Source organism: Semicossyphus pulcher, unplaced genomic scaffold (genome assembly GCF_022749685.1).
Source record: "Semicossyphus pulcher isolate SPU_LCO1_2020_fin unplaced genomic scaffold, fSemPul1.0.p SCAF_5, whole genome shotgun sequence".
In the NCBI taxonomy this organism is placed as follows: Eukaryota; Metazoa; Chordata; class Actinopteri; order Labriformes; family Labridae; genus Semicossyphus; species Semicossyphus pulcher.
In genome coordinates this window covers 29,873,960-29,886,024 of record NW_027211726.1, presented here as the reverse complement: position 1 = coordinate 29,886,024, position 12,065 = coordinate 29,873,960, and the positions used below count along the sequence as shown (strand labels likewise).

Genomic DNA, 12,065 nt, shown 5'->3' with positions numbered 1-12,065 from the left:
GAGGGTCCGACATCGGACGCTCTCTGTCCGCACACAATCACATGCAGTTCTGTTACGCAATGTAAACAATCCTATTGTGCATCTCCGCATGTCCCTACTGTAAATGCATTGATTGTCGCTGTTTATAAAGCTTGGTGCAGATGTCATTTGGTAACAATTGATCTTGATATTGTAATTAATGAGATTTTTTTTATTTATTCACATCATCAATGAATGAAAACGACATTAAATAAAACGAAACGTTAAATACCGATAGGAGCACCGTTTGTCCATGAGCTTATCAGTACTTTCGGTACTGACCAATCCCGTACCTGAACCAAAAATACCAGTTCTTGATACCCATCCCTAGTTATAAGTGTCTGAATATTTCTGCTGCCTAAACAACTCTCCATTTTCCAAAGCAGGCCAAGAGCCTCTAGGCACTGAATGGTCCAGGCTGAAACAGAGTAAATATGGATATCCTAAAATATTTCTGTTTATTCTTCCTGTTTATTTTTAAAACAAGCGTCTGTAAATATCTGACAGAGGTTAACCAGTGAGTATTTCCAGACTGGAAACCATAACCCGGGGCAAAATCAGAAGCAGACTCAGACCTAGGAAGGGAGGGAGGGAGGTGGCATCCGCTGTCAGCCAGTTTACTGTGTAAATACTGACACACACTTGCATCAGCAGAACACACACACATATACCCACAAACCCACAGCCTCACTGGAGGGAAGCCAAAAGCTGCTGAATGCGAGCAGCATGTATGACAGAAGGAAACACAATAAGAAGAAACAGTGAAAGGAGAAGTCGTGTGATTTTTAGATTTCATGATGTTTTCATCCTTCTGACATGTATTGTGTTTGTATCAAAGGCTGATGTATCTGCTTCCTCTGTGCCATGAAGCTCCATTGTTGTCCATTAAAAACACATCAATGAGCCACACTGTTGCACCGGATGACATGTTTCTTTCTTGACATGAACACACACTGTAGATTTGACTTGATCCTGCAAACACCTTCCGCCAACCCAAGTGTGGATTAATCCACTGGAGGAAATAGTCCCATCAAAAGCACAATTTCTTCCTGTTTAATTATGTTTTATAAAAACTACATTATGTAGACCAGAGAAAGGTCCCTCCAGGAAGTTGCGATGTTGCATTCCCACACATTCACTCAAATTCACCCAATTGCTGCAACTTTTTCTGAAATTTGACCAATCGTTCTCTTTCCCTGCATGCATGAAGTCATTTATCCATGTTTCTGCGCTGAGCTGTCCACTTAGCCACTTCCGTCTTGTGTTGAGTCTAATAACCAATCAGAGGCTGTGTTCCTTATGTTCCACCAACCAGACTCTGTTACTAATGTTTGTGTCAGTGCTGATTTCAAATAGTCATTGCACAGTGAGATAGTAATTCCCCCGTCTCTTTCAATCGTTTTATACCGCTGCAGCAGCTGCAATAACGAGTAGAGCAGCATACATGTGATAATTAATGCATTGCAACATTGAACGTGTACGTGCATACGAAATGAGCATTTTATGGCATTGACTTAAGTGTCATTCCGTTCTTGCACATTTAATTTGGCATCTTGAGACAGAAATCAACCGGTAGTGATGTCAGAAGACAAACAGCTTGCTCAGCCAATAGACGGCTTTATTGAAGCGTCACTCACAGTGGATGTGTGACGTGTTACACAGAAAAAAAGTTAAAAAGCTACCATGAAATCAGGCATTTTTGTCCGCGACACTCACAGAAAATTCCTGCGAAATCCTGGAGGGACTGATTTATGTCCTCTGTAGCAGTGTCAAGTTTCATTTACTTTATGTCTTTTTACCAAAATATAAATGTTAGTCATATAGTCTGGCTGAGCCAAAATCTAGTCTAGTTTTTCTTCCTACATTTTCAATTTCAATGGATTCCAGGCTCTCTTTGATATGCAGTGTTGTTGTTTCAAGGTTAGTGAAAAGGCCTTGTTTACCTCTTCATAACAATCTATATATAAATCAAATACACAGACTTTTCTCAGTAAACACTGCTCACCCTGTGGCTGAAGAGTGCTGCTCATTTACTGTAGCTCTTGCTCACTTTACATTATTTTTTTTTAAAGGTTATTTTTTGGTCCATTTTTGCCTTCATTGACAGGTCAGCTGAAAAGAGATATTAGAGAGTGGGGGATGACATGCAGCAAAGGGCCGAGCATCGAGGACTGTGGCCTCTGAATGTGGGGCACCAGCTCTGCCCACCGAGCTAAACCAGCGCCCCAACACTTTACATAATTTAAAGCTTCTGGTGCTCTCGACAGCAGATCTTGGATCTCTTTTTAAAGCAAGATTTCCTGACTTATTCACTGAAACATTGTTCTCTGTCTGGGTTTAGCCATCAACTGCAGCCCCCAGTGGTCTGTGGACGACTGTTTTGGAGCCTCAAATTTGGCACTTAGACTGGAGCCTGCTTTATGGTCTATTTGACTTTAAATGGGAGCATTTACTAAATGAACATAAAGAAGACTTGAGACCATAAACTAATTTGGAAAGTGTTCACTGAGGTAATTATTAAAGTTAAAAGTAGGTTTATTTGAGCATAGACTTCTTTTTGCATCCAGTCGAGTCTCCCCCTGCTGGCAATAACAAGGAATGCAGGTTTAAGGCACTTTTGCATTAGCTTAAATTTAAATCCAGAAGGCTTCTGCCAGTTCTGATTTACAGTCTCTGGGTTTAGATTGAGACATGGAGCTTAAACATTAGATCGAGATAGCCGTGGTCCTTAGTGAAGATTTAGATGGTTGACTGATGAAAGTTGGCATAACTCCTAAAGTGATAATGTTGCATCAATCTTACATCTTCAGCAGAGCATGAGAGCCGAGTGGAGATGTGAGAATATCCGCCTCTCGCTCACAGAGCTGTTTGTTCCCTCCGCTCCACCGCTCAAAGCTGTTTCAGGCTGCTACGCTCAATATTGCTCTGTGCTCCACTCAGATTTCACCCCGCTCCTCTCAAATCACTCAACGCTCGCCTCAAATACAGAAATACACTTTTGTAAACTCCGTTGTCGAGCAGACAGCAGCCAATTTTTGACAGAAAGTCAGGTGTGTGCAATACACAAAACCCGTGCATTACTACTAAAAACGACCGTGCTCTGTGAGGCAAAATCACTGTTTTTTTTCCACGGAGTCTGGTGGATGTGAAGAGAGTGATTTAATGGCTGTTCTTGGTTCTGAAAAAGCATCTTACTCTTTCACAAGAAGGTCTGTCTCTGCAGGGATCCTGTCTGTGATGTTGTCAGACATATAGAATAACAATCTGAGCCTGTCAGTGGCAGAAACAAGAACTTTTATAGGACGTACCGTACTGTTCCGATTAGAAGACAATTTTCTGTAAAATACTTTTTGAAAGTTTATTTTACCTTTTAAATAAAATCACGTTTTCAATATCTTTAAGATTAAATTGTCACATTTAAATGAAATAAAAAACCTTTTAAAATGTCAATAAATCATTAGTGTGGTCTTTTTATAGAGCAGTCCTGAAGCAGCTGGATGACAGCTCTGGTAACAGGCAGACCTTCGTTCTGTCCTTCAGTAACACACTCACACACTCTCCTGTCAGTCTCTTGAGGACCACGGTACCATTTTCTCTGTTAGCATCTGTTAGCTAAGACTGTTAGCATTTTTAAAACACGGCGGTGAGGAGGGCCGGGCTAAGCCCGCTGAGAGCTGTGGGGCTACACGGCGCTACGGCCCCTGATCTTTTTGGGCTCGCCATTTTAGGACATTACACTCTGTGACAACAGTTATTCATCAGTACACATCATTACATCAGTTGTTTGTTAAACTAGGGCGACTTTTGAGCCATTTGTTCCGGACGATCACCGTGTCTCTCCATCTTTGATCCCCCTGGCTCTGCAGGCCTCAGTCTGTCTGTTTGTCTTGTCAAAATTGTTTTGTTTTTCAAAGCTTTCTTTTAATTTCCTTCTACTCTTTTTTTCTCGTTTCTGTTGACCATCATTTTCGCCGAAGTTTCCACTAATGAAATTAACACTGATTCTGTGACTCCAACAATAAAAAGTATAGGACAAATGATTGGCCTTCAGACCGGCCTCAGTGCTGCTGTCACCCATTATTCAGTCAGCGTGCTGGAGGTGAACAAGCCTTAAACAAGTCATTGTTGTGGGACAACAGCGTGAAAGGCTGACAGCCTGCCGGGACAATGCTGACATTGTTCAGAGCTGCGTGTGTGTATGTGTGTGTGGGGGAGGCTGTGTGCTGCATAGCTGCAGGGCACCGCTCACTCACTCACCTTGGGTGGTTTGAAGGGGTAGTCTGGTGTGAAGGCGATGTCCAGGAAGAAGACTCCTCCCTCGTACACGGAGCCTGGAGGGCCCAGGATGGTCGACCTCCACTCGTAGATGTTGTCTCCTTTAGGGCCGGCGCTGCAGTTACAACAATAAAGAGCAGAAGGAGAAAAGGAGAAATTTAATCTTCCAGCAGGCGTTTGGGGAGGAAAAGACGCTCTAATGGTGTAACACAATTCTCTGAGCAGCAGCGAGGGGGAGAATAAATAAAGTGAGCGATTATCAGCTGTTCAATCAGCCGCACAAAGCTGCCGTTTCTACTTCTTATCCATTAGAAGATTATGCCACAGTGTGCATAACAAAGACTGCATGTGTAAGCCGGGAAAAATGATGAGTATGATCAATGTCATGTGGATGAATGATCCGTCTGGGATGTGAAGGCAAGCATGACACACACACCAACTGACGCACACGCACACACATAAACAGGAAGGTGTTGAGCAGCAGCAGCAGCAGCAGCGGCGGCTCTGTTTCCTCTCTCTTCATCAGCGATTCACTGCTGGGCAGCTGGCTGCTGCCGAGCTCCATTGTTGCCTTTATTCTCACCACACACACACACACAAACACATATGTACACACACACACACAAAAACACACGCACACACACAGCTGCGAGAAGAGAGGCCCTAATCCAATTCCATTTTCTACTGGAATTAGGCCAGATGCCCCTGTCGGTTCCTTGTATTACTTTTACTTTCATCATTTACACACACAGAGGAAGCTGGAGAGCGAGCAGGAGAGAGGGAGTGAGTGAGGCACATAAATGTAAGATGAGAGCCTGAGTGGAGTCGTTCATGTGAAACAGCCGCCTGTTGTAAAGCACCGGGCCTCTGCAGACCTATTTCTTGTCAGCGTGTGTTTGGACACAGAGAGGAATTACGGGAGCGGGCTGGAGGAAAGGATGCCGGCATGTTCCCCTGCTTGGATAAAAATAGTCCGCAGAGTGATAGCGCGCCGGGGCCGACGGGGGACGGGAGGGAACCGTAAATCGCTCGGCTCAGCATGAGGCCGCGGCCTGATGTGACTCGGTGCAGAAATCTATGTTTGTGTGTCAGATGCTGATGGTTGGAGAGCGGCTCTGACAGATGGGGTTCGACCTCGATATGGTGCAGATATTGATCTTTAATTATTATAACAGCTCTGTTCACTCTGGCACTAAACCTGGATGCTTCAAACACGCACCAAGTGTGTGCTTACTCACAAAAGGGAGATTATTGTTTGCATAATACTGCTGAGTTGAATAACTAGAGCTGTCTTTCTTTCTGCAGTGGAAAGCAACCCGATGAAGGTACGACCGAAACGTCGATGATATTAAATAAATATTAATCGCAACACGCGAGATAGTGTGCCGGAGTTTCTTCACCTATTGATCTAAAATAAAAACTTTAACAACTAGAGCTTTCTTTCTTTCTGCAGTGGAAAGCAAACACTTACATCTACTAGTACGGGCGGCAGCGGGAGGCTGTCATCTGGCTGCAGGACATCATTGTTTGCATAATCCTGTTTAAGTTGCCATAAAATGAAAACCACAATAGCAAAAGCATGAATAACATAATCTTTAGTTTGTACAGATTTTAAGCATATTAACAGTTAAAGACTCCTAGAAATTAAATCACAACACTGATAGTGAGCATTGAATTTCTTTTGCAGGTGACACCTTTGCACTATTTTGTCTGCGTTTATGTATGCAGATTTTTTAGAATGTTTTTCTGGCAGAGGAAAAAAAAACTGGATTGACCGCACTGTTGTTTTTCTAACTGCTTCATTGTACACAGAACGATGCAGAAGCAACATCATGGCAGTTTGTTTTGTATTGTGTAGCTCCCCTTTTGCCACCAAAACAGCCCTGACCCGTCGAGGCGTGGACTCCACTGGACCTCTGAGGGTGTGCTGAGGTATCTGGCACCGAGACGTTAGCAGCAGATCCTTTAAGTTGCGAGGTGGAGCCGCCATGGATTGTTTGACCAGCACATCCCACAGATGCTCGATCAGATTGAGATCAGGGGAATTTGGAGGCCAAGTCAACACCTTGAACTTGTTGTGTTCCTCAAACCATTCCTTTAGGGAATACTGTTTCCATGAAGGGGTGTACTAGGTCTGCAACAATAGCCCTTTTTACCCTGCCATTTCAACGCGGGATTACTACGCCTCTGTTATGTTCCATCTTCTAGATAGAACGCATGGAGGCATAATGGTGGGGCGAAGTCGTTCCACCTCTGAGCCGGCATCAAAGGCTGTAGCAGAGGCGAAACGGCTTCTGTGTAAACTGCAGAGCCGGCAGGGTGGAAGAGCGCCGTGTGTGTAAATGAAGCATGCAATGTTTGCTTACACGCTTTGCTTCCGCAATGCCGGAACGCTACTTAAAAACACACACTGAGGCGGCTTTACGCCAGCGTTGCTTGGTCAAAACTCCAGTGTAAAAAAGGCTAATGTTTCGGGAGGTGGTACGTGTCAAAGTAACATGAACGGCAGGACCCAAGGTTTCCCAGCAGAACATTGCCCAAAGCATCACACTGCCTCTGCCGGCTCGCCTTCTTCCCATAGTGCATTCTGGTGCCATGTCTTCCCCAGGTAAGCGACGCACACCCACCCGGCCATCCACATGATTTACAAGAAAACCTTATTCATCAGACCAGGCCTCCTTCTTCCATCGCTCCGTGGTCCAGTTCACCTGACACGTCAGTGGTCTTATTGTTTAGCTAACTGGAGTGGTTCAAAAGGGTTTTTCAGGAAGCCGAAGTCTCTGCAGAGGACTCCTCCTCCTCTCTAAAACAAATGGCCCCAGTAATTAAAGCTCACACAAACACTAAATAAAGAAGTTTCATTTTAAAATCAGTGTCTCTCTGCAGCTCTTCAGCGGCTCTTCAGGAGCTGCGAGCCAAGCTGCCGCTAACTTTAGCTCACCAGCTGCGTATTTTCCTTCATTTGTTTTTAAGAGACAGTGAAACACTAAAGTGACTTGACTAGATACACCAAGAAAGCTGTCAGCAACGCTCCAACTGCTCTTTTAAAAGGAGTGAAACAGCTTCTAAAACTTCATATTCCCTACAAGACGGCCGCCAAGTCAGGTTTGAGTTTGGCTTATGTTAATGAATATCAGCATGTAAGAGCAACCATTGGTAAGCCCGATCCACAAATTACCAGTGTTCACCCTGAAAACACGGCTATTAATCAAATCCTATTGTGGAATAGACGTTTGAAATCTGTGGTCCTCTACAGTCGACCGAACGCTGGTTTTTCTCTCTGAAAAGTTCCCACAGTTCAGTCTGCAGCATCTGGAAATGTTTAAAGTCTGCCAGCGCCGCCTCTTTGTTCTCCTCCTGCAGCCTGGTACAGTCTGCTCCAACAGGAGGAAGGATTTGGGATCCAGTAGAGAAGGATCTATATTTTTATCACCTGACTCGACCTGTCAGAGTGATGGAGAACACAGACCTTCATGTCTCACCTCACTGTATCTGCTGGTATTTATCCGAGGCAGCTTGGCCGTCTTTGTGTTTAATAGCTGAGGATTTTATAGAGTAAAAAGAGTGCAGTTCATAATGCAGGCTGAAATGATGCTGATGGACCCGGCTGTTTCCCACAGTGTTGATTTCCACACTGTTAGGCATTAATAATGAGACTGCAGCACTCCCACTGCAGGAGCACTGTAATTAAGATGAGGCTCGGCTTCCTGTTGCTTCCTTACGACTGTGAATCCTTCAGAATGAGACAGACCACAGCAACATAAAACGCTGTGGCCACATCTGAGTACATTAACGACAAAAAGTAAGTTGTCAACTTGTTTATTTTAAAAGCCCACTGAGGGTTGTTTTGTAAAGAGTCAGACATGTTTTCAGACTGAAATCAGTTCGCTGTTTGATGCAGGTTAAATATGTTCCTTGAGAACTTTAGTTTGTCCGAGAGGAGGGCAGTGAATCCATTTTATTAATTAATTCGATTTATAGTTTAGGTTAAGAATCTGGGATTGAAAATAAAAATCTTTAGCACTTTAACTTTGATACTTGCTGCCCAGAACTGCCACAGCCACTCTGGCTTCTATATTTTGTACAGACACCAGAGTTCTCTTCAGACACAGCTAAATGTCATCATGGCAGTATGCAGTAGTGCTCACGGTTAGCTCTAAGGTTTCTCCTCAGTCATCTGGAGCGTGCAACCTCGAGCAAACCACAGTCTGCTGTTAAGGTGGCTCAATCTGAGAGTTTGTTTCCAGGCCTCATAACCAGGCTCGAGTTTGTCCACAAGAAAGACACAAGACTTTCCATCAGTATAAAGTTTATTTTTTTTGGCCTTAAATAGCGGAGTTACACCTTGACTGATCACCAGTCAATTACAGGACCTACACACAGAGACAGACAAACTTTCACACTCACATTCACACCTACGGGCAATTTAGAGTCACCAGCGAACCTAACGAGCACGTCTTTAGACTGTGGGAGGAACCAGGAGAACCCAGAGGGAACCCATGCATGCACGGGGAGAACACGCAGACTCCACACAGAAAGGCCCACTACGTCTGAACCTTGAACCTTCTAGCTGTGCAGCGCTAACAACTGCACCGCGTGCAGCCTCGTATAAAATGTAGAAATGTAAAACATTAAATGCCACAGTAATGACACGTTACGTTCGACAAAAGCAGACTGAATCTGCATATTCCCAAGAGGATTTCTGCACTGGGATTATTAGATTCAATTCATAATCATATACATTTTGAAATGTAGTAGTGAAGGACTGTGGCGCGTGATATTCACACCTACTTTCTACATTACCTGCTCGTGGCTGCACAGTTCTTTTGCAAAGCTCTTCCAGGAATTCAAACACGAGTCTTTTTCTTGGACTCCTTTTGAAATACAATATTACCTTTTTCTCAGCATCGACTGCGCTGACATCCAACACCTTTACACCACCGCTCTGATCACTGACCCCTCCATCTCACACCCATCTTTCACCTTTTCCTCCCTCCCACCTCTTCTGCAGCTCTTCCTGACGCTATCTTTACTCCGACAGGGCAAAAACACACAAACACACGGCAACATGAAGTACAGGAACTTTCACTGAAGGCTACAGAGGGTTAAGACCGCTGCGTTTCCTCACTCAGGGTCACAGCGGAGAGCTCGGCGAACAGAAAAACTCTCTGCAGGCTTCAGTGCAGAAACGCTGAATGTGACTAATGTTTAAACTGAGGGGGTGTTTGTCAGCTGTGGCTGGAATAGAGGCCATAATCTCCCGTGACAGCTTGTTAGGACTTCACAGAGAAACTGCAGAATACTTAGTAACCTAGGGTGGTGAATATGTCAGATTGACTTTTTAAATCTTTATTTAGCAACAAGAAGTCTAGTGCTCTTTCACAGCAACTCCCCGCTGCTCATTCAGACACAATCACAGCCTTGTTCTGCAGCAGCTCAGGGCTCATGTCCCACTCAAGGGCACCTCCACAGCCGTTGTTACGGTGCTCATTCTCTTTTTCTGCCAGTAAGATTTTATTAAAGGTTTAGTCGTTTAAAATGTAAACCTTAGCTCACCTGAAATCTACAGATGATGTCAGGTTATTGATTTATGAGGACACAAATGTAGAGTATGTTTAAAAGATCATATTATGGGGTACAATCGTTTCTGACGTGCTCCAGCAGCAGTTTTTACAGCTTGCAGATGCTTGTTAGGAGACTCACTACACAAGATATTTAGAACCTGACTGTGACAACCACAGTCACAAGTTCAACCTCTTAAAAAAAAACTAATTAGTCATTTCTTTTTGATAAAAAAGCCAGTCATCTAAATAAATGACCAACTATATTACAATTCCATTAATCAAATGCTTTCTTTTTTCCTTTTTCTGTTGCAAATCCTGTTTAATCAGGAGGCTTGATTGTTGTTTGGAACCAGTCTGAAGCAAAGCTGCAGCCACCGCCTGCAGAGCCTGCTTTGGGACAGACTTATCCTCCTCTCAGCCACAACATAATAAAACTATCTTTGAAAATCTTTTTGCCATGTTGAGACCAGTGGAGCAGCATTTCACTGCCACGCACGCACGCACGCACGCACGCACGCACGCACTCACACACACACACACACACACACACACACACACACACACACACACACACACACACACACACACACACACACACACACACACACACACACACACACACACACACGCGTACGGTGATGCGTACAGCGAGGAGGGGGCAGAACAAACAAGTTTGTTTGCAGTTTAAACAAAGCGCTCAAACACACACGAGCTAAAGGACAAACTGATGAGCAAGTGTACTTAGCTTCATCATCGCCTGTTCGGCTCATCATCCTCTCTCCGCCTGACAAACACACAACGGCTCAGGGAGCAGGACTGACGAGAATACATGAGGAACAGGATGATGAAAAGGCAGTGATCTCTTTAAGGACACTGCGCTGTCTCCTAATCCTCATCTCTCGTGAGGGGTTGGCTAATAACGGTATGTTATTGACAACATGATGGTGATCTGTAGATTTAATGGTGGCTTTATACTGTGGACCTTGCATTGAGACTGTTATGTCAGATGTTTGAGTAAAAACATCCAGTTGCCATCTCATTTGGTGAAAACACAAAACAAAATAGTTAAAAAACAAAATTGCCTCAGGAGAAACAAACTGTGGTTTAAAATTGGTCAACTGGTCCCATAGGCTCAGACAGCAGTCTGGCAATTCTGGCAATTGTCAGATGGGCTGGACCACCGCCAGCAATGAGGTGGGAAAAATGACCTGCCTGAAAAGGCCACCAACACTGTGAGGCAGACACAGTGGAACGGACCGTCCTCACCCATCATGCCCTTACTGGTTAAGTTTGATGAGTCCATGTCATGTCAGAGATCAAGAGGGAAATAATCAAATAAGACACACGGAGTGGATACAAATGAAAATTGAAATAGAAGAATAATAAAGGTGACACGAGAAGGTCAGAGATCGGCCATGAAGACACAAATTGCCAAGGTGGAATTTGTTCCCAGTCCGTCCTTGTTGACAGATACTGAACAATAACACCTTCGCAGATCTCCAAAAATCAGTCGCGTCCGTCAGTTACCTTCATCCACTGAGCGCTGCAGATCTGTAACAAGTTAACTAATGTGCACTAGATCCACATCTTGTGTGTAAAGAAATTCAACTATGCAATACGTGTTTTAAATTGATACAATCTCTATTATTTTGCGTTCGATAGTACCGAAAGGTAACAAAGCTTTAAAAACAACAACAGACCTACAGTCACATTTTCAACCCAAAGCCGCCGCAAGCAAAAGAGAGAGAGCAGCTGTGGTCGAGCGAAATAGACAGGAAGTGAAGAGCGTGAGCGATGTTAATGTAAATAAAGAAGTGAAACAGAGAAATAAGACTTTATTTTCTGATTGTATCACTGCGGTTAAACAACAAACTAACACGCCTACACCTCCGTACAACCCACAGGAAGGAACAGGGTTTAGACCTCTGCCCGGCGATGGATGTTCAGAAACGTCCCAAACACAGCAGGACAATAAGAAGAATCGAAACACAGCTGAGCGGCAGATCCTCTGCAGACACAGACACCAGCTCACTCTTCTCCTGGATGATGAGTGATGATGAAGAGGGAATATTCTAATATGGAAAATCCTGCTTATTAAGACTTTCATTACTATTATTAACAGTAATGAGCTGGTCTGTGTTTAGTGACTTTTTCTGTAGCAGCACTGTGTGAAGGTGGGAAATTAAAAACAAGAAAATTACCTCATTT

At 43.9% G+C, this 12,065-nt stretch overlaps 1 protein-coding gene across 1 annotated transcript in view; it reads right to left on the bottom strand.

Annotated features, from left to right (window-relative positions):
• Window positions 1–12,065, bottom strand: part of LOC138608806 (ubiquitin-conjugating enzyme E2 E2-like) — a 79,098-nt gene that overhangs the window by 15,662 nt on the left and 51,371 nt on the right. The window contains exon 4 of the mRNA XM_069681380.1: window positions 4,276–4,408. Coding sequence (XP_069537481.1) covers window positions 4,276–4,408 — 133 coding nt within the window. The remainder of the gene's footprint in view (window positions 1–4,275; window positions 4,409–12,065) is intronic.